This window comes from Pleurodeles waltl, chromosome 5, assembly GCF_031143425.1.
Source record: "Pleurodeles waltl isolate 20211129_DDA chromosome 5, aPleWal1.hap1.20221129, whole genome shotgun sequence".
NCBI lineage: Eukaryota > Metazoa > Chordata > Amphibia > Caudata > Salamandridae > Pleurodeles > Pleurodeles waltl.
Genome location: NC_090444.1, coordinates 1,490,379,328 through 1,490,402,760, shown reverse-complemented (window position 1 = coordinate 1,490,402,760; position 23,433 = coordinate 1,490,379,328). Strand labels below are relative to the sequence as shown.

The following is a 23,433-nucleotide window of genomic DNA, read 5'->3' as shown; positions in this document are numbered from 1 at the left end:
CCACGAGTGTGTAGAAGTGTTAAGAAGAATAATGTTTAGTGTGTGCTTAGTGAAGACAAGGAAAATGTACAACATGAGGACAATGAGTTTGTATTAGTTGTCAAAGATAACACATCTGCGGTTAACAAACTGGTGATAGATCCTGATATTGATGTGTTAAAAGAAGGAATTGTAGTCAAACTTTTGGTGGATGCAGGCGCTCAAATTACGACTGTTTCACTAGAAAAGTTTAATGAGTTTTGGGCAAAAAGAACTCTTCTTCCTCCTGATGTTGCCACACTGGCTTTTGAGGGGAGCAAAATTGATTTAATTGGGTACTTTTGGGCTTCGTTGTCTGTATTTAGTGAAACTATTCAAGGCAAAGTGTATGTGGCCAAAAAAGGTATTACTGTCTTGGGGTTGATTCATCAAGCTGATTTTAAGTTGATCATCAAACCGGGACAGGAAAAACCTGTGACTATTGTCAGAAGTAATGCCAATTGTGTTAAAACCGTTTCAGGCACTGTGGATATTTGGCAACAGAAATTTAAGAAATTATTTCAGGACGACTTAGGAAAAATAAAAGATTTTACACACACAATTAAGTTGAAACAAGGGGCAGTCCCTGTTAAACATAAATTAAGAAATGTTCCCTTTAGTGTTAGAACAGACTTGTCCAACTTGCTGATAGACATGTGTGAACAAGGCATAATAGAGAAAGTGGAGGCAACCCTGTGGTTGTCTCTTATTGTTTTAGCAAAAAAGAGTTCTGGGGATTTGAGAATGAGTGTGGATTTAAGAAGCTTGAATGAAGTAATCTGGGTGGACAGTTTTCCGTTACCAAGAATTGATGACCTTATCACGAAAGTAGGTTCTGCTAGTTGGTTTACAAAATTGGATTTAAGATCAGCTTTTCAGCAAGTGGAATTAGATGTTAATTCAAGATATCTTACTGCCTTTGTGACTTCTGATGGAACATTCCAATTTTGTAGATTGCCGTTTGGTCTAGCTTCAGCTGCTGCTGTTTTTCAAAGACTGATGTCTGACATGTTTTCCAACAATCCCAATGTATTGGTGTTTCAAGATGATATTTTAATTTTTGCTGACACTGATATAGCACATGATAAAATCTTAGAAGATGTTTTGAAGACATTGGAGGATAGAGGGGTTACTCTAAGGAAGGACAAATGCATTTTTAAAATTATGGAGATTGAATATTTGGGTCATGTCGTATCCAAACAGGGTGTTAAACCTAAACCATGATTAGTCAGAAGTATTCTTGAAGCTCCTGCTCCAAAGACCAAGGAACAGTTATTATCTTTTCTGGGGTTGTGTGAATTTTATGCAAAGTTTTTGAAAGATTTTGCTAAAACCACTGAATGCCTTAGATCTATTCTAAAGAAAAAACTAACATTTTATTGGTCTGATGAGTGTAATGAAGCATTTGAACAGATCAAACAGTACCTTGTTAAAGCTCCAGTGTTGCAACCCTTTTCAGAAGGTAGAAAGACTGTAGTAACTGTGGTTGCTTGTGAGTATGGTTTGGTGCAGTATTAACGCAAGTTTCAGGTGAAGGTAATGAGAGTACCATTGGTTTTGCATCAAGGACTTTGTGAGTGGTGGAACGAAAATACTCTGTGATTGAGAAAGAACTCCTGGTTTGTCTGTAGAGTGTAGAAAAATCTAAGCAATGTCTTTGGGGTAGACATTTTGTTTTAAAAACTGATCATCGACCTTTGGTAGAGATTTTGTGAGGAAACAAAATAAACAGTCTACTGCTCATATAGCCAGATTATCAGCTAAACTGTTGGAATTAAATTTTTCAGTTGAGTACATTCCTGGTTGGAAAATTAGTAGAGCGGACTGTCTATCTCGCTTACCTATCAGAAAAGATGATGAACAAGAGTGGGAGACAGAAATTGAAGAGTGTTTTATAGCATGTATTGCTGAATTTGACAAAAACTTGGATGAAGGGACTTGGATTAAGTCATTACAAACAGATAGACTGTTGTGTGACGTAAGGCATTTTGTTCAAGCCAGTTGGCCAAAAGTGAAAAGTCTGCCATCTGAGTTACAACCTTTCTGGAAAGTGTCAGACGAGTTGTCCATTGAAGGTGACAAACTGATTAGAGGTGATAAACTTATTCCTCCAGAGTGCTTTAGAAAAGACTTAATTGTTAAAGCACATTCTGGACATCTGGGTACTACCATTACCAAAAGGAAGTTAAGATCTGATTTTTGGTGGCCTGGGATGGATAGAGAAATTGAGGAATTTGTGAGGAGTTTGTTCTAGGTGTTGTATGAGTGACAAAGTACTAGTTACTCAGGAATTTATGGATTCATTTGTGCCGTCGCCAGTTAGAGCTTGGCAGAAAATTGGTCTAGATTTTCTAGGTCCCAATCATGTGTTACCACCTGACATGAGGTATTTCATGGTGATGGTAGATCATCTTTCAAGATGGGTTGAGGTACTACCTGTAAGGTTTCCCACTACACAAAGTGTCATTAAATGCTTGAAGGAAGTTTTCAGTTGTGAAGGTTTTCCAGAACAGACCTTGACTGATAATGGGGTTCAATTTGTATCCATGGAAATGTGTAAATTTTTGAGCAAATGTGGTATCAAACACATAAGAACTCCAATGTATCATCCACAAAGCAATGGTGTTGTGGAACGTATCAATCGTGTGCTTGTGGAATGTGTCCAAACTGCTCTTAGAAGCAATATGTCTGTGGTTCAAGCTATTAAAGAACTTGTCTGGTCCCATCGCACTACACCTCATATTGCCACTGGTAAAAGTCCTTTTGAATTAACGAGGGGCAGAATTGCAGTGACAGAACTATGCCCTTTTTGGATGATTAAGGTGTTTCATGAAGGAAGTGACTTAAAAGAAGCTTGGCGGGTGGCAAGAGACAATTCAAATGTTGGGGGAAGGAAAAGGTTGAGTGGGTTACAAGGAAAAAATAAAAGTCTGCAGGTTGGTGATTGGGTGAGAGTAAAGGATCCGATAGTGGTTAGAAAATTCAAGAGTTACGCAGAAATGCAGCGAGACTGACGGATGGCAGTTGGTCGTGTACCACACGGTTGGCGTTAGATCCCAGTGTTCAGAGGATGGGTGAGGAGAGTGAGGAGTGTGGTCACAAGTTGCCTAAACAAGCGGGTGGTAATGATCTTGTTGGTCACAAGTCATCTAAACAAGTGGTAGATGATGATTTTGTTAATAAAATAAAGTTTGACAGAAAAAAAGTATGAGAGAGTGCCATTGGCCGACAAAGTTTTAGGACTATGTTATGTCCTGAAATAATTACTTATGTAGAAAGTCATTATGTTAAGGATAAACACGGTACTCTATGTTAATTTTAGTTTCTTTGGTCATATGAGTATGCTCACTTTTATGAGTTTGTGTTATTGTATTCTAATTGTTCTTTTATTTGTAAAAAGGGGGAGAAGTGTAATGACGTGGTCTGGAACACTTAACTGTCATATGGAATCCTTTGACATAGTAAGTTCTTGATGTCATTGGATTCCATGTGACGCCAATGAACATTTGCTCATGGCAGGACTCTGTGCCCCTTTCCATGGAAGAAACGTCCTTCATTGCTAGCATCAACGATTCAATAAACCTACCAGGATTGAACAAATCAGATGTGTGACCGCCCGTCATTTCACCATATTAATTTAATCAGGTGTCATATTCATTTCAAAGTGGCTCATATTCATCTTAACATGTGTCATATTCCTTTCTATGGATGTCATTCATTTCAGTGGATGTCATACTCACCTTAACATCTGTCATAATAATTTTAACACGGGTCATATCCATTTCAACATAGGTCATATTAATTTCAATATATGCAGTATTTATTTTGCTGTGTATCATATCAATTTCAAAGCACAACATATTCATTTTGACAAGTTTCATTTTAATTTCAGCATTGGTCATATTCAGTTTAAGACATGTTGAATTCATTTCGGTGGAGCTCATATTTGTTTCAATGCATGTCATATTCATCTTAGCATGTGTCATATTTCTTTCAATAGATACTTCATTCATATTAACACATCTTAATTTTAACATGAATCATATCCATTACAACATATATTTTAATCATGTCAATGTATACCATATCACGTTCAATGCAAGCCATATTCATTGTGATAAATGTCATGATCATTTTAACGTTACTCGTATTAATTTTAGAACATGTCAAATTCATTTCAATGAAGGTCATATTCATTTCAACGTAGGTCATATTAATTTTAACATGTGTTATATTCTTTTCAATCAATGTTAAGTTTATTTCAATGGATGTCATATTCATATTAACACTTGCCATATTAATTTTAAGATGCAACTTATCAATTTTAACATATGTCATATTAATTTGAATATGTATCATATTAGTTTGAATATGTGTTATATTAATTTCAAAGCGTGCATATTCATTTTAACAAATCTCATGTGAATTTCAGCTGTGGTCATACTCATTTGAAGACATGTCAACTTCAATTCAATGGGGCTGCATTAATTTCAACACAAGCCATATCCATTTTCAATCATCTCCTATTCATTTCTGTGTGTCTCATATTCATTGCCATCTCGGTAATATTAATTTCAACAAAATTCAAATGAATTGCAACATGTTTAATGTTCATTTCAATGTACATTGTATTAGTTTCAATGTGCATTGTTTCCTTTTCAGAATATAATATATTAATTTCAATACTTTATATTATTTTCAATCTGTAATATCAATTTCAATGTATGTCATATTTCTCTTAGCGTAAGTCAATCATTTCAAGAAATGCCCCATTCTTTTTGGTGAATATTGCATTTGTTTCAGTGATTGCTTTATGTTTACAGTGAGGGCCATATTAATTTCAGTATGATTTATATACATTTCAATATATTTCTTATTCAATTTGGTGTGTGTGTTTTTCATATTAATCACTAAGTAGCATATTCATTCTTCCAGGTTTCATATTTGTTTTGGTTCAATTCAGATTCACTCTGCCAGGTATCATAATTATTTTGACACATAGTACATTCATTCTGGTGTGTGTCATATTCATTTTGCAGCACGCTATGCATTTCAGGAGGTGTCCAATATGGGGAGCTGTAATTGTGACATGAACGGCTTCCCATACTCCCTGATCTGGGACATCCAATTGTGGCTTCTACCAGAAATACTCTCCTTTTTTTCCGAAACCCAGTGCCTGTGTACAATTCTATTCGTAGTAATCTTCTCAGCGTTAACTGCTCTGCTCCTTTCGTGTTGTTATGGGTGGCAATCATTGCGTTTTGAGTCGCATTTCCTTACTACAGGTGACTTGTGACCTCTCCAGTCGTTTGTAATAAAGAAATAACATAGCTGCTCAACTATAATAACTTATTACTGTCCAGTTCTGATGTGACAACCTCTGCTGTCAGATCCAGCCACCTAGGGTAAAAACAGGACTCGGAATGTTTCTGTAGAGCATGCAAAACAATCTCATCAAACATATGCTTGACTCTCACTTCATAAATGATGAGCAATATTTTAAAAATAAATTGTGCAAATCAGGGGACACGAACGACGGTGTGTATTGGTCTGGTGGACTTATTTCACAATAAATAGTTTCATTGAGAATGGCGTTTTGCTCTAATAAAACGGTTCCAGTAGAACACGTTGTTTTCTTAACTAACCGCTATTAATTGAAGCCTGGCTTCCGTCTACTTTCATATCGCAGCCTTTGCCTTGTCTGGAAAAGAGGTAACTAATCCACAAATTAAAACTAGCAGGTTTGCATTCATGTCTGGTTTTGCGTGCCTGGGAGAAGGCAATATGCAAGCAATTACAAATGTTCAACAAAAAACCTTTGAGAGTGCGACATTATCTTATGCAAACCAATTTCTATGTGTTTGCCTTTCTTCACAGAAAATATTATTTTAGCTTTTCCGTCGTGGGAAACGAGCGGTCCTTTCGACTTCTGTGCAGATATCAAATATGTGTTGGTATCATTTACATGAATATAAATCAAAGCCAGGCCTATTTCGTACTACTTCCCATGTACATTTCACTTGGAAGAAACGGAGAAATTTGGAAAAAAACATTCAGTATGGTGTGTTTAGAGATTTTTGTCAATGTGTGGCTAATTAGGACTAAAGGCAGCATGGAACACAAAGGGTCCATGACATTTATAATCTAATAAGAAATTTCTCAAGCTTTTCCTTTTCAACCTGTTACCCCGATATGATTTTCGCTCACCACATGTGCAAAAAAATAAATTATATGCAGGGTGCAGGCTGGAAATAGTTTAAGTATCTGTTATCAACAACAGACACGAATAAACTCCCATTCTAGAAACTCTGTCAAATGCCTCACTACATAAAAGTCTGACCAGTCTGGCCCTTTGTCTTGCTAATCTGGAGACACAATACTGACTGCAAAGTGTCTCTCCAAAGTCTTGTCTTCCACGAGTAACAAAGCCTGTCACCAACTAAGACTGCAGGATTTAGATTTCAGAGCCTAGGTCCAAAGCGTGAAGTAACTGGGAGACTCTGGGTCATTGGAGCTGGCCAAGAGTTGAAACTGCACTCTTATGTGTGAGGCTGACACCCAATGAGTGACACCTGAAGTTCCCGCTAAGTCTGCGGCAGCACATGAATATAATATATCTTTTAAAATTCAACCAACACAAATTGTTCACTTATTTTTATATAAACAGAAATGTAAGTATAAAATAGCCCTGGAATTTAAAGACAATTTGGCAGTTAAAATGGGGATACATTTACCTGGCTATTGTTAACAAAACCTAAAGCTTCTTTATGGAGATGAACATTGAAAAAACACTGAACTGAAAACTTTGAATGAGGGAAGGCGAAAGTCATAAGTGCATGTGCTAAGTTGCGAATCCTGAATCCTAGATGACTCGTGATTAAGAGCGCGGCAAAGAGTAGCTAGTATGTCACCACAATCTCAGATAGTGTCAATACCAGACCTTACTGGCCCTACGTTTTTGTTTAAACATGTTTGCTTATTCTTAAAAAGACCCCTCACCCACCAACCTACCTAGTTGGTGGCTTGCTTCCTCATAGGTGCCCCACCCAAGATGCCTAGCACATCAAGGGTGTACTTCGATGACTGAGTACAGCAGAGCAGGTTTTTCGACATTTTTGCTGGGTGTATATGTTAATTTGTGAAAATGAGCGAGGTCATTTCTCACTGTTCATTTTTTTTCTGTGGTTAAGAGCCCGACTACAGCATAGCTCAGATGACAAACAAGGCATTCATTTTGACCAATCTTGGATAATTAATAAATATGCAACCAAGCAAAGTCACTGTAGGTCATAATAAAACTTATTGTGAAGAACCGTGAGGAGACAGCTTGTGGCCACATCAGGGGCATGAAGTGCAAAGCCATTATTTTCACATAATAAGAGTAGTTAAGCATGACAGAGGACAAGGAGAAAACATAACACATGGAAATGTAAGTGAAGCTGAAACAATTTAAATTTGTACCCATACCTGCCAGCCCAAATCACGAAAGCTCACATACAGCTCATGTTTCTTACAAGCCTGTTTTTGTTCGCTTGTACTGTAATCTGCAAAGAGAAATACAAATTTAGTATTGATATTCTGAAATAAGGCCTAGTATTGACAATGGAACACACTATGTAAAATAAATCAGAATACACCAGAGCAAATGGAAATGAAAACCAGTTGCAATCTCTATTTACTCTGCAGCACAGAACAACACCTTAATTTACACTGAGCAATTTTTGCAATCCATTTTCTGTTGTTTTACAATCATAAATTGCAGGATTTGCAACTTCAATGCATTTATAAAAGGTAACCTAGCAGGCATAAATCCATTTACTACAGCTTAATGTTACTTGAGAGTAAATCGCAAGGAATGGATGCAGTAGCTGCTGGTGTCAGGGAAAAGTATTGGGGCAGAGTGGTGGGGGCAATAATAAAACAAAACAAAAAACGTATCTGCCACTTGCTACTCTTCTATGGTGCACTGGCTGAGGTGCCCAGACTACCCTACGACCAATCCAGACCGTGCTCTGATGCAGGTAATACCCATGAGAGCAGCATTGGGATTTGGTAGAGGGGGCTGGTTATGCACGCCACTGGGGACTATGAGCCTGTGCCTGTTGTTGTTCACCACCAAGCAATGCAGCAGGATTGGAGGGATGTCAATGCACATGTCGGTATGGCCGTCCTATGTCGGCCGGCAAAACCAACATGTGCACTGACAGCAGTGCCCACCACTCCTCCACCATTCTTCCTATGGCTCCGACCCAAGACTCGGCTCCTAACAAAGAATAAAATGAAAATAAACCTGTTATTTTATTTTTCATTTGCCTCTACTGGCATGGGTAAATACTCCTCCGCCATATCAGAGAAGCCACCGCTAAATGGAAGGGAATTGGATGATTCAAGGTTTGTTTTGCCTCAACACTCTGTAAAAGCCCCCAAACACATCAGTTTATGACTGACACTGACCCTTTTTCACTATGGAAATGGTCAAAAATTGACACCATCCAAAGGCAGGATTAAGGGCCAGATGTACCAAGCAGTTTTGCCCATTCTGTGTCTATGGGGAAATGTGTTCGTACATATGGCCCTAAATCTCTTAGTAAGCTGTGAAAGAGAAGGGATCAGCCCCAAGCATCGAGGAAAAGTAAGTGTTAGACCTGGCATCCTTAGGGTGGTCTTACCCCTGCCCTTTTGCTTCTCACCTCCTGTTTTTGCTGCATCATTCTATTGAACCGAGCACTCTGGCACTTTGCCACTGCTAACCAGTGCTAAAGTGCACATGTTTCTCTCATAAACATGGTAATACTGGTGCATCCACAATTAGCATATTTAAGTTACCTGTAAGTACTTTGTAAAGAGGTATTCCATATACCCAGGTCTTGTAAAGTAAATGCTACTAGTAGGCCTGCAGCACCAATTGTGCCATCCACTTAAGTAGCGCTGAAACATGTTTCAGGGCTACCACTGCAGTGCCTGTGTGTGCAGTTTCACTGCCACTTTGACTTGGCATTTAAGCCTCTTGCCAAGCCTTAAACTCCCCTTTTATCACATATGTCACTCCTAGGGTAGGCCCTAGGTAGCCCATAGGGCAGGGTGCTACGTATGTACTTTTACGTTTTACATATCCTGGCAATTAAAAACTCACAAAGTCCCTTTTCGTTAATGTGAGGCCTACTCCTCTCATGGGCATTCATTTGCAATTCCTTAATATACCTTTAAGCTGTTATTCCTGATCAGAAAGGAGTAGCTGCTTCATGTTTCATATCATTGGAATGGGAATGCTAAATCCTCTTTACTGGTGAAGTCAGACTCAATATTACTACTTTTAGAAATGCCTCTTTTTAAAAGTGGGCATTTCACCGCTGTTACTGCTCTCTGTTCCTGACAGTCTGTCTCCAAAACATGTCTCGACTGGGCTGGGTGACACCTACCTTTGTGCATTCCGTCCAGACAGCCACAACACAGGACACTGAACTACATCTGCATTAATCTGCATACTGATCGTTCTTCCTGAGCAGGAAAGATGAAAGGCATTCACACTTGCACTTCAAAGGGCCTGACCCCACACAAAGGGCTGATTACCCCCAACTGTTCGACTGGAGACAGGGCTGGGATGAAAGTGGGACCCATGTACTTCAAGAATCTGCTTTGAAGTCACCCAAACGTACTGGGGTCTGACCCTAGAAAATCAGATAACTACTGGTCTTGGGTTAAACTATGCTACAGTAAAGACTGCTGTGCTGTAAGGATTGCCACTCTGTCTGGACTGACTGCTCCAAGGAACTGCTTCTCCACATTGCTGAGCTGCCCTGCTGCCTGCTGACCTCTGCCCTGCTGAGGACAAGGACTGGACCCATCTTGCTGACCCAGAGTGTCTCCAAGGGCTTGTTGGCCTGCCCCCTGTTCTCCTGCAGTCTCAGGGACATCAAAGACTGCTTGCAGCTCTCCTGGTGCTGCTTGACTCTGCCATCTGTAAGTCCTATCCTTGCCTGCGGTGCCCCTCTCAAGTCCTGGGCCTTAGAAGTGGGTTCTGCAGGTGATACCTACAAAAACCAATGCATCGCCCTGAGTGCATGCTTACACAGAAGCTGCTGGATGACATCGGGTCCACAGCATGCTCAGCTCGATGGCAAAACCCTGCACGGCTCAATGACAACGCATCCCAGCCCCTTAAATGGAGTTCGACGCTTAAGCGAAACCCAACAGCAAGAATCGGAACTGGTGCATCAATGCCAACGCTTTCCTCCATTAAAGGTACTGAATCAGCAGACTCAACCTACTCTCCATCATGGTCGACCTGAATTTTAGATATGCACCAGTTCCTCCCACCTCAGTTAACCTTTTGACTGATAGTGTCTTCTAAGCCACATTTCACACTAACTCTTTAAAAATTATTATCTGAACTCCTACTGATTGCATTTTTGCCGTTTTGGTTTTGTTTCATTCAGATAAATATTGTGTTTTCTTCTAATTATGTGTGGAGCCTTTTTATGGTGTTTTCATTGTGTTACTGTGTGTGTGTGTGTGTGTGTGTGTGCACAAATTCTGTACACATTGCCTCTTAAGTTAAGCCTGCCTGCTCTGTGTCAAGCTACCAGAGGGTGAGTACTGGTTAAGTTAGGGCATGTAACTGACTTACCCTCACTAGGATTGTGGTCTCTACTTGAACAGGGTGCATACCTCTTCCAACTACAGGCCCAGTTTCTAACAGAAGGGAAAGTGATTTCTCCACAGGGAAAATTATTTCACCAAGAAGAAAACAAAGACAACCAAAACAAATGTTTACTTGCAAAGGGGTGTTTCAAGGCATTTATGGTCTGTGCTGGGGGATTGTCAGTACCAAAAAATAAAGATGTGGGATTGACATGACTTTACCAGTAGTGCGACTGGTACAGTTTTCCAGCAATTTTCCAGACACAGTTATGATGAGTTTTGGGATTAGCCTGAACATATACACCTACATTCAAGTGTAAGAGCATGTGTAAAGGTATAGGTATTTAATATTATTTGTTAATCAGGTCCATGTATCCAAACGTTTCCTGTGATATGAGTCAGTCTTATGACCATTTGACCTATTCAAAATACCAGGGGACACAAGATTGAAACATTACATCTGATCACAAAATAATATGGGATGTGGCTACAGGTTTTACTACTATCCATATCACAGAAAGATGTTTCCCAAGAGCAAAATGGAACAAACTGATTTTGTGTGTGTGTATGTTTTTGTATCATTTTAGAAATAATTTTGAAAAGTAAACATCTAATTTACTAAAGAGCCATTAGTTTACAAGCTTATTTATAACACAAACAGTAGGCATATCTGATCTCAGCTACCTGTGTAATAGATCATGTAACATATTTAATTTACTTTAAATGTAGCTGAATTTATCACACCAGCACAGTAAAATACATATATTTGTGCCAATTTTTATTTTTGAACATAAATAGTAATAAATAAGTTTGTGTCATGCTTGTCCTGATACAAAAATCAGTTGTTACATTATCAGCAATGCAGGCAATGCAATCAAGCATTGGCAAAGGCAATAGGTCTCACACTGCACCTAAACAAATCCATAAAGGCCTTCTTTGAAAAAAATATTTCACTTAAAAAAATTACAAAAGGGATGCTCAAGAAAGTTCACTCAAGAGGGTCATTGTGCAAAAACAAACAAGTCTGCTATCTTGTGATTTGTAATATTCTTTTATATGCCATCCAAAATTGTGGACCGACATCTCAGCATTGGAAATTGGAAAATAAAGCATGCATAGGGTTACCACACAATGGAAGGAGTTGTGATCATCCGAGTGGAAGTTCACAGCTGCTGGGTACTCACAAAAAATATTTTAAAAAAGGGAGATCAGCGCCAATATGCATTAAGCTTTAGTAAATGCATTAGGTTTCATCTATGTGATTTTAAATATTTTGTTTTGTTGTAATTCAATATATTTGACACAAGTTAATCAGTGGGAAATGCAGCATTGTACTTTATGAAATTTGAAATACTGCAGCATTCCTTTGTCAGCAAACGTCTTGTTGCAGCTCTTGTTTGGCTCGATCACCTGCCTTCAGTGTGACAACCAGCAGATGGGGTATTTTTACAAAGGTCAGCGGGGCGGCTAGAGGCAAAGAAGTTAATTTAAAAAAAAACTCATATTGCTAAGAGTTCCGCGGTGGATGCGCAAGGGGCAGTTATCAGATTACTTGCATTAGAAAGTAATTAAGACCTGTTCCAGTCAGTGCCTCATGGCTGCTTGAGTCCATCATTTAGTGTGCAATACGTTGGTGGAGTCCACATCTCCCATTCAGATTACAATGAAACCTTCAGACTGTGTTTCGCTAGTGTTTGTAGGTGGTGCAAGTTAACCTTCAAGGAAGGGAAAACAATATTTTTCCTCTTCTTCTGCTTACTTTTCAAAACAGTGGGCACTTTAACAATCACCGAAGATGGTTTCTAGAACACTTGTGCCTACAGACCACAGAGAGCAACGTGATCATATTCCACGTAAAAGAAAATGCTCACCTTCAGACTAGAGGTGAGGTCCAATGCCCAGCATACGTTTCCCAGAGGCCCATGGGAAGTGGCAGGTTCCCCTTTGGAGAAGAAACTGTGTAAAGATTTGCCTAGATAGCTGTATGCCGTGAGATAGCATGGAGCGTGTCAGGTCTCTCTTCTAAGACAATGGAATGTAACGTACGGCATACATTAGCCAGGGGTCCAGCAAGTTACATACCGTTTTCTCTTATGGTGCTGCTCATGGTTAGACTACAATTCCTACATGCTGATGCACGCCCCTGTAGTTTTGTGGTAAAGGGGCGTGTTAAAGAAATAGAGCAACTATAATTTAGGGCATGGCCCAGTTGCAAAAGAAGCCTAGAAGAGTATTAATTACCATTGAAAAGGAGTCAAGTAGCAGTTTGTCATAGAAGACAGCCAAGAACTCCATGACCACGGCTTATTCAGGACAAAAGCCACCATGTTAGAATCTAAAAATGCTGTGGATGGAGATGAAGTTGCACAGAGACAAAAATACAATGATAAATACAAAGTGAATTTCTAAAACATTGTCAAAAACATTTTTGTTCTAGAAAATCCTAAAATATGTAATATTGCTTTTAAATTTTATGAATAGGCTAGGTGTGTAAAATCAGGCTACACTTAAAAACTATTAACTGTAATCGAATTTTGAAAATAAAAAAACACAATTGGTTCTCCTGGCAGGATGCTTTCCACCAGCAATTGAATGAGGTCACCATGAACATGATGAAATGTTGCAACAGTGTTTCTTCTTTAACGGGGTGATGCCAGCCCTTTCTTTTTGTTGTCAGCCTCTAGATGTGCTCAGGGCCTGTAAATTAAAAGCTACTAGTGGGTCTGCAGCACTGATCGTGTCACTCATATGAGTAGTCCCTTAAACATGTCTCAGGTCTGCCATTGCTGATAACCCCCCACAGTGCTCCTTGCAGACAGGTCTGGGTTGAAAGGGGAACTTGTGCTCTTCAAAACCACTTTTCGAAGTTTCCTCCACTTTAAAGGTACTTTTGGGTATATATGCTGGGTCTGTGACCCCACCAAATCAGACACTTCTGGACCTACAACTATACTCTGTCATAGGCATTGGCCTGGCTGCCTAAAGGACTCATCTGGACTGCTTTGCTGGAAGACTTGCTGGCTTGTTGCCCTGCTGCTTGCTGACCCCTAATGTGCTGGAAGGACTCTGCTCCGCCTTCCTCTTCAAGTGCTCTCCAATGGCTTGGATTGATCTTGCCTTCCATGCTGAGGGGTTATCAAAGACTTTACCAAAGAGAAGAAAATTCAGTGCATCAGAAAATCAATGCAACGTCTTGAAAGTTCAACTCCACACCTAACGGATTAACGCAGTGCATGCTCCGCCTCTAAAAAATCACTCCATCGCCTGCTGGATCGATGCAGCACCTGCTGCCTCTGCGCAACCTGTTCTGACCTTCAGCCCTGGGTGTCAAAATATCCCTGCATTGCAGTGAGGAAAGAAGGCTGCACTCCTGGAAACTGACACATCGCTTAACAGTGTGGAAAGAAGTGGTGCTTCGCCTTTGCCTTGCCAGGAAAATTGACACACTGCTTTACTTTTTGATGCATCTCCTCCTCTGCGACCCCTCTGCGCCATTATTTGTGACGCATCCTAGGTACTTTGTGTTGAAAGCATACAACCACTGATTCTTAAGGATTGAGACTCATGTACACCTTTAAAAAGTGATATCTTGACTTGTGCATATTGTATTTTTTTTTGTCGTTTTGGTCTTATTTTATTCAGATAAATATTATCTATTTTCCTAAACTTGTGTGGTGTACTTTTTGTAGTGTTTTCACTGTGTTACTATATGAGCTATTGCACAAATACTTCACACATTCACTTCTAAGTCTGCCTGCTCTGTGGCAAGCTACTGGAGAGTGAGCACAGGATAATTTAGGTTGTGTTGTTTCTTAACATGACTGGGATTTTTGTCCCTACTTGGACAGGGTACATACCTCTGCCAACTAGAGACCCAATTGCTAACAGCTACCCTCTCACTCACATAGACCGTCACCTGTTAATATTGCTAATTCCACCTATACACAGACCCACTCCAAACTGACTAGAGAGGTGGGCAAGAGCAATTGGAGTATAGGAAGAAGGCTATCAAGAGACTCCCTGCTTGACAAATGGTGAGAAGTAGCAGGGAGATGAAACAATCATAGGATATCTCAAAATAGCTGCCTTTTAGATGGGTCTCATCACTGGGCAGACACAGAAAGAAACCAAAACCATAGACTAGGCGACTGGGACCTACCAAACACTCAGGTGCATTCAAACATGAGATATCTGCACTTAAAAGAATATTTAATGCATAGTTCAAACATGTACCTGCAGAACTCAGGGGAATATAAAGTGTAGCTAGGGAAGAGGAAGATTTGCTTTAAAACAAGGTGATTCACCAGATTACACATAATCAACAGTGCCTGTCAATAGTACATTCTCATATTATGAACACCAAGCATTAGCCTAGTGAAAATAGTGCTCTGCACAATATAAAATTAGTACTCAGAACCAAGAGCCTTGTTGATAGTTTGATCGCACTAGACCAGTGCATTTGTAGGGCGCGCTACTCACCCGTGAGGTGGGGAAGCTGCTACTACTCAAACAGCCAGGTCTTGGGGAGTCTCCTGAAGGTCAGCAGGTCCTTGGTCTGATGTAGGTGGATGGGGAGGGTGTTTCAGGTCTTGGCAGCGAGGTAGGAGAATAATCTGCCACCAGTTGTTCACCTGTGGATGCATGGGACAGTGGCGAGGTCGGCAGAATGGAGCTGACGGTTCGGGGTGTAGAAGGTGAGACGATCATTGAGTTATGCTGGTCCGGCGTTGTGGAGTGCTTTGTACGTGTGGGTTAGGAGTTTGAATGTGATACTTTTGTTGACGGGGAGTCAGTGTAGGTCTTTCAGGTGGGCTGTGATGTTGCTGTGGCGGGGGATGTCGAGGATGAGGCATGCGGAGGCGTACTGTGTCCGTTGTAATCTTTTCTAGAGAGTGGCCGTGGTTCCCGCGTAAGGAGCGTTGCTGTAGTCCAGTCTGCTGCTGACGAGGGCCTGGGTGACCTTCCTTGTGGTTTCGGTAGGGATCCACCTGTAGATTTTGCGGAGCATGCGGAGGGTGTTGAAGCAGGAGGATGAGATGGCGTTGACTTGTTGGGTCCTGGAGAGTAATGAGTCAAGGATGAAAACCAGGTTGCGGGCGTGGTTGGTGGGCTTTGGTGCGGCTCCCAGCGTGGGCGGCCACCAGGAGGCATCTCAGGTGGAGGGGTGGGGCCGAGAATGAGGACCTCTGTCTTATCTGAGTTTAGCTTTAGGCGACTATTCTTCATACAGTTGGCGATGGCCTTCATACCGTCGTGGAGGTTGGTTTTGGTGGTGTCGGGTTCCTTGATGAGGGAGAGGATCAGCTGGGTGTCGTCGGTGTAAGAGGCAATGTTGAGTTTGTGAGATCGGGCGATTTTGGCAAGCGGTGCCAAGTAGACGTTGAGGAGTGTCGGGCTGGAGGGAGGAGCCCTATGGTACGCCGCAGATGGTCTTGGTGGCTTCAGATCAGAATGGAGGGAGGCTGACTCTCTGTGTTCAAGCTAAATAGACCCAGTAAGGAAAATGACTGCACTCAGGGAGCTCCACTAAAGTCAACAAATCTATCTAGCGCACCTCAAGATAAAGACGATCTAGAATCTGTCCACTGTCAGGATTGCAAGTCTTGGTTAAACTTAGTGGAAACCCTGTACAAAATTCTTCAAACTCTAGGCTCAATCTTTCAAGTAATCGTACCCTAGGGGTCTCTTGTCATGCATTCTAGGGAGTTGTAGAAGTAACCATTCCTCCAGTTAACAAAGGACATATCAAGCTGAGCCACCATCTAGTAGCTCCAAAGATGCACTAATAACAACTAAATGGGTATATAGCAGGGTGAAAGCAGAAATTGACTGATCCAGACTAGCATGAATATATGGACCAGTTTGGCTTCTGCTTGCTGCAGGAAACTTGGCAGATGGAGCCATCACACAAGTTAGGCTATAGGACATTCAATGTTAGTGCAGTCCCCTAAACATAAAAGCAGGCCCTCATGGGACACACAGGTTAAAATCTCTTTAAATGTGATCATTGAGGTCCTGAAAATCTCCTTACCAGATATTCTTGGACTAAAGATAGGAGTACAAAATCGAGTCGAAGTATATTTATTTAATGTCTACATTAGACCAAGATTGGCCAGTGCAAAGTCTCTAGTGATGGAACTACTTGATAAAGTCCTTGGTTTAATAGGCCCTGAGGCTGTAGTTTTCATAGGTGAATACTTCAAATACAGGTTTAGGCCCATAAATGGCTTGGAATCAATCTTAGAGGAAGAGGATATGGCAAGAGACATTCCACCCTTGGATGCAGGTTCCTCTGTCTCATGTACAGCTGCTGCTATGCGTCTGGTTCACTTTGTATCAGAACGCGAGCTGAATGCCTGCAATGGCAGGCTGCCATCTGATAGCCCGAGTGCCCATACTTTCAAAAGAGTTGTGACCAAGTCCAGAATTGATTATGTCTTGGAAAGTGCCACAAATTGGGACAGTTTGGTAGATTTTAAAGTGAATAAAAGAGAAGACAGCAACCACTTCCCATTGTGCCTAGCAACATCAGATAAAAATAGTAATCCTGCCCAACCAACAGTTGGTAATAAATGAAAATCAGTCAAATGGCTGTTTATTGTAACTAAACCAGCCATTATGATTGAGATTTACAACGCATTTTCTAACGCCTTATCTCCTTTCATTGGCACACTGCCATCTGATATCCCTATTATATATATTCATTGCTCTCTTGTTGAGAACATACAACCATTCCTGATGTTAAAAAACAGGTTCATCTAGGTGTCCAACAAATAATCCCTGTTACACTAACTTTGCCGAGCAGCTAAGAAGCTATTATTAGGGGTCCTGAAGATTCATATTATGAAGTTAGTGAGAGACCCCAGGGCAGAGTATAAGAAAGTGCTAGTTTTTGATGAAAAGAAACAGGATAAGGCAAACTGGAAAGATTTGATTTCCGCAGCAAGAAATAAAGGTCATGCTACATTTGGAAAATATTAGCTAATAGTAGAAAAGATAGTTATACAAGCACAGATCATTACCTGGATCCTGGTACCAAGGAGTAGGCATTTTACTCACTTATATTTTGAAGTATCAGAGTCCTCGCATACAACACAAGTGCTAAGTTATGCTGAAGCATGATTTTTTGTGAAGCGTGGGTGCATGCATCAGTGGACATATTTGAATTGTTATTTGTAATAAAGTCTAACAAAATCTTTTGCCAAAGAAAACAAGACGTAGCCAAAGGGTTTGTAGTGAGTGCCAGACCGTATAGCTTTGCCAATGCTTCCTTTTTTCCCTTTATCATTCCCCTACTGCAAAGACTCTTCATGTCCTGCCTGAAGTGAGTTGAGTACCTGACTCATCAGCCGGTGATCGACCAGCTGTCTACACTCCCTTTCCACCAATGGTTCCCGCTGGGTATCTACTAGAGTGAAAAACTGCTTGCTGCATCTGCTGCCGGACTTCAATGTTTTTTTTTTTAATCATGTATATTTTCCTGAATTATATCAGATTCTTAATTTTACCTAAGCTATAGTTAGGCTTTCATTTACTTGTTGCCTGCCTACTTAATTTAAGTGAAAGCCATCAGGAAATCATGCTGCTAGGACCAGAATGACTGGTCCCCGAGTGTTCTTTTTGCTTGTTAAATACAATATTTATTTTTATTTGGCAGTATTTTTTTCATCATTCCTTTTTCTGAATAGCTGGCAGGACTTGCTCCCAGTAATGCAATAACTGCGCCTGTTGGCGGCATGTGTAGGTATAGCAGCTAGTAGTTCCCTTCCAGCCCTAAGAGCCCACCTTAAAAATGTCAAGCAACATCACCCATGACCAGGTGTGAATGGGAGCAGACAGCATTCTCCGTGCATGAAACTAAGGGCAACTCTCCCTACTGCCTATTCCTAAATATGCATCCTCTTTCAAAGCACAAATGGGAACTCAAGATATTGGTAGAAGAACATGACCTTGAATTATTATTTGTTAGTGAGAGCTGGCTCACATATATATCAGCCTTAGTCCTGACATGGGTGGTTGTGATGGATTGTAATGTAATTCACCGGGACTGGGTGGGTAAGCAACATCAGGATCTGACAGCCATTTTCCACAATATCTTGAACATTAGATTAATCTTTTCTTGCATGGCTTCCACCTTTAAAGCTTTGATTTGAAGTTGCTTCCTTTCAGCTACACCATGTGCCAAATTCATCTTGACTTATTTGTCACCTACATATTACAGAACATAATAATTTTAGGGTACGTCCTGAATAAAACTGTAATCACACCAGTCAAAGATTGAGTTACATTAATGGAATCTTTGGGTCTTTCCTAACTAGTTACTTTGTCTCCTCGTGCAGCTGAGTATTCAGATTAGCACCATTAGACAGTACTACATTAGTTAAAACCCTACCATAGAGGCGTAGTCTGGCCGCAGGTGAAGATGGCTGCCTGAACTGAGAGCTCCGCAAGGCGGTGGGCCCTGACCGGGAGCGGGGACGCTACGGGGGGCCGTGCAGCCTTATATCTGTGCCCTGAGGAGCCTCTTGACAACGGCACTGATTGTGAAGCTCCAATCGGGGTGCCGGGAGAGGGGCACATTCCATTACATGGTGCCTAAGGAGAGGCACAGAAGTGAGGCCTTCCAGCCTGCATGGAGCTGCAGCCTGTAGTGGCGGCGGTGCGCGGTTGTGGGATCACTACAGCAAAACTAGAGGACAACACCAGGGAGCCGATCTAGTCACCACTCAACCCTGACATCAGACCGAAAGCGACCTAGACAGTGGGGACCCCTGCTCTCCCCATTTGCATCGGGAACCTTCTGCCTTCCAAGCCTCCTGTGGTGCATCCCTGTTGTTGAGTTCAGCGAAGAGTTGCTGAGTTTTCCACGAGCGGCGCCGCTCTGGGCTACAACCCTGCGGGGAGGACACAGTCACATAAAGGGGAATCAACACTGCCTCAACACTGCCAAGAGAGACAATGGGAGATATGATTCAACCCCTCCTCCTTCTGGGCTTCAGGAGGCCCTGCGTTGACGTCTTTGTGTGCCAGTCTGGAGAAGGGGAAGGAGATTTACCTGGATACTAGCGCCAGGTGTCTAATCGCCCGCAACGCATTGCTCTGCTCCGCCTCGCTTTATATCTCACCATCAGCACCAGATGCCCCCCTCTACTTTGCCCTCATGGGGTCGCCAGATCCATATCTGCACAGATAGGCTGCTGTGGAGAAGACTTGGCGGGGGATCTTTGGAGCCATCACCGCTGCTGCAGACATAGAGTAGTCTAGATACAGACTGCTAAACACAGCGAGGCCGTAGGAGCGGGGGCAATCCACAAAACATGACAGCAGGAGCCTGGTGACGCTCGTCCCCCCTCCTCCCGTACCGTCCCTAAGGAGACTTTACAACCAGGTGACGGTCTCTTCCCAACGATGCAGCTTAGGCAGGGGCCAGAGACTCCGTACCGTTTGAACTATTCAACTACCTCTCCTCTCTCCCAAGAAACCTACCCTACCCAGGGAGCCATTGGAATTGTTGTGATATAGGAGACCCTGCGCGCCCACACCACTATATTACCGGAACCAAGACTCACCCCAATCTACAGAAGAAAAAAAAGAATCTGATTCCCCCCCGAGCGCTGGTATTGCTCCAGACAGCCTCAGGCCGTAGGTCGTGCCAGAAATGCCACTGGGGTTGACAAAAGGATCATCCCCCTCCTCCCTCTCCTCACCTTTTCATCACCTACTCGTTGATACTGCACCACGTGAAAACACTGGTAGAGTGGCTTCTAGACCTCAGACCTGCGGGCTGTTCCCACGTCCAAAGACCTGTGATGCCTGGCGGCAAGACGGCAGGTAAATCCTCAGGCAAGCCAGCAAGACAACTCCTTTTTTCTGAATCCCTCCTACATTCAAGACTTGTATCCTCCAAAACAGGATTGCACCTGACTGTTCAGTCACACACCATGACTGACCCGATACAGGAAGCAGCCATGCAACGTATACTTCAGGAGATCACAGTGATAGGTCGCAGACTTCAGGGAATGGACTCTGCTATAACCTCGTTGACAGCAGAGACTAAATCCATGCGCTTAGACATAGCGGGGTTCCAGTCTCGATTGATAGGACTGGAGCAACGAGTGACGACTATGGAAGATCATATTAACACGGCACAAGACAGAGATCAAGAACTTTTCTACCTCCGCAGTAAGCTGATAGACTTAGAAGACAGGAGCCGCAGGGACAACATCTGCATTTTTGGATTACCAGAACACATAGGAGGTACAGATATCCAATCCTTTCTAAGGGATGCCCTCCCCAAACTGACTGACTTAACCTTCAACCTGCCATTGGAGTTTCAGAGGACACACCACCTGGGTCCAAAACGACAGGATGGAGCCCCCAAGCCCCTCCTGATTATTGCTTATCTTCTATGACACGTGCAAGCCCGTCAACTCCTCTTGGCGGGCCGGGCACACGGACCATTTCTGGACGGAGGGATACAAGATCCATATCACAGATGACTTCTCAAAGGAAAACAATGACCATCAGAAAGCATTCTTGGTCATAAGGCCCCAGCTGCGCCAACTGGAAATTAAGTATGGCCTGTTTGAGCTGGCGAGAATGTGGGTCACCAAAAACGTCATATCCAAGGACTTCTATGAACTGGAGGACCTGCGACTTTTCCTAGGTGGCCTACTGCCCCAGTCCATGGATCCAAATACCCCGTCCTGGCCTCTGGAACTACCTACTGACACTCAGGGTGCACAACGCCCATCAGCCACCCTGGGGGGAAGCAGGCCACCATGAAACAGACTATCCTCCCAGAGGCAGAGACTTTAAGAGACTAGCAAGGACACATAAGGACAGGAGGCAAGTATTACAAGCGGTGGCACTCCACACCCAGATATCAGACAGGGACAAGTCTCGCTCCCCCCTGAAACCCATCTCAATTCCCACCTGAAATCACAGCCATGATGCAAGACACTTGAGACCCCGGAGTTCAGTTCGAAGATCAGAAAACTCGCCACTGACTCAGCGGACGGATGAGTATCTGTCTGCATGTTCATATTCTGATGTTAAGATGTTGTGATGTTTTCAAATATGTTCTAGACGTGTGATAACCAGGTTTTGGATATGCCTTATCCATTAACCATGCCTAGTACACCATTGTTTGGTGCTTTAAATATTTCACTGCCCCATTCTCACTGTATCCAGACATGTCTTCTAAAGCCCTCCCCCCTGCCCTTCCCTCTTCCCCTGTTGATGAGCTTACCGCATTGTTCATCTATCAGGCCCCCACTGATGTAGATGATGTAGTAGAGGAGTATTGAGGTCTACACAAGGTACCAAGACACTTAAGAGTAGCAGGTGCCTAGGCACGATGATAGAGCCGCAGGAAGAACAGAGCACAGTGGGCTCTCAAGCACAATGCTATAATAATACACACCTTCATTGGCATGCCGTCTGCTCATCTTACCGCCAGCCCACAAAAGACCAAGCCCTCCCCAGTCCCATCACAGCCGCACAACCACAAGTCTCTGTACCATCATTGTCACCAGTGACTATTAGGGGCTCTCATACACACAGGAGTACCAACACTACTCTCCCAACCCCCCCGCCCCTGTCCTGGCGGTCACTGACACAGGTTTCACACCCCTACCCACTCCCCCTTCTGGTGGCTCATCCCTCTCTCACCTTTCAGCATTGTCCTTAGTCCGCTATACTATTCTTACTTGATATACACAAGACGGTAGGCCGTGTGCGCCCCAGTCAGGGCCCATGTAGTCGAGCGTGTGGCTTCACAGGTTTGGACCCACAGTCCACAGATCCGGACCTGTGGGGCTTTGCTCCTTTCTCTGATCCAACATCACTTTTCTCTTATCGATTAGTGTCTAGTCTTCTTATTGCCCTCCTTCCCCCTCTCTCTTTTCCTCTTTGTCTCTCTCGTTCTCTATCTCACTCACTCCATTCCCCCCTCCTCTCCCTCCTCCCTTTCTTGTACCACCCCCTCCCCTCTGCCCCAATCTCGTCGCAGCTCCCTCTACACCCCTTCCCATCCCTGCCCCCCCACAGGTGGGCAGCTGACACCCCTCATTCCCCCCATTCTACCTTGTCTCTGCCCGCACCATCCCTCACAGCAGCCCCCCTACCCATATAGCTTATCTCTGCCACCTGCCCCCTGTTCCCTTCCGGTTCCATCAGGGCTGGTCATGTTTCCAATGCACCCAACTCACTACAGATCATATCCTGGAATGGTAATGGCCTGGTCCATTTTGTGAAATGTAAGAACATACTCTCCTATCTCCAAAATAAACGGGCTGACATAGCTCTTCTCCAATGACAATGACAATGTTGAATCCAGTAAACTGCACCGAGACTGGGTGGGAAAGGTGTTCTTTAGTAGCTGCCCTGCACAACAGGTGTCGGGGAGTGGCGTCTCCAGGAAATGTGGGGTTGCAATATTGCTCTGTTAGATACTGCCCATAACTGACATAAAAACATGGGCTGATCCAGAGGGGAGATATGCGTTTACCAAATTAAAGATGGGAGACTTCTCGATATGCGTGGGTTCCGTATACGCGCCCACTGGTCCTAAACAATTGTTCTTTTTACAAATCAACCGCCTCTTGGCTGAAATAGGGGCCACCCGCTTTGTAATAGGGGTTGACTGGAATCTGGCCAGGGATTCGGTGCTAGATAGGACCAGTCCTCTTGATGTAAGTAGCAACCATGACCGAGCTATTCTGACAGATGTGATGGCAGGTACTGAGCTGGTGAACTACTGGAGGCTTGCAC

At 42.7% G+C, this 23,433-nt stretch overlaps 1 protein-coding gene across 1 annotated transcript in view; it reads right to left on the bottom strand.

The window, feature by feature from the left end:
- Positions 1–23,433, bottom strand: part of BMP5 (bone morphogenetic protein 5) — an 808,157-nt gene that overhangs the window by 96,913 nt on the left and 687,811 nt on the right. The window contains exon 5 of the mRNA XM_069235783.1: positions 7,486–7,562. Within this exon, the coding sequence (XP_069091884.1) occupies positions 7,486–7,562 (77 nt within the window). The remainder of the gene's footprint in view (positions 1–7,485; positions 7,563–23,433) is intronic.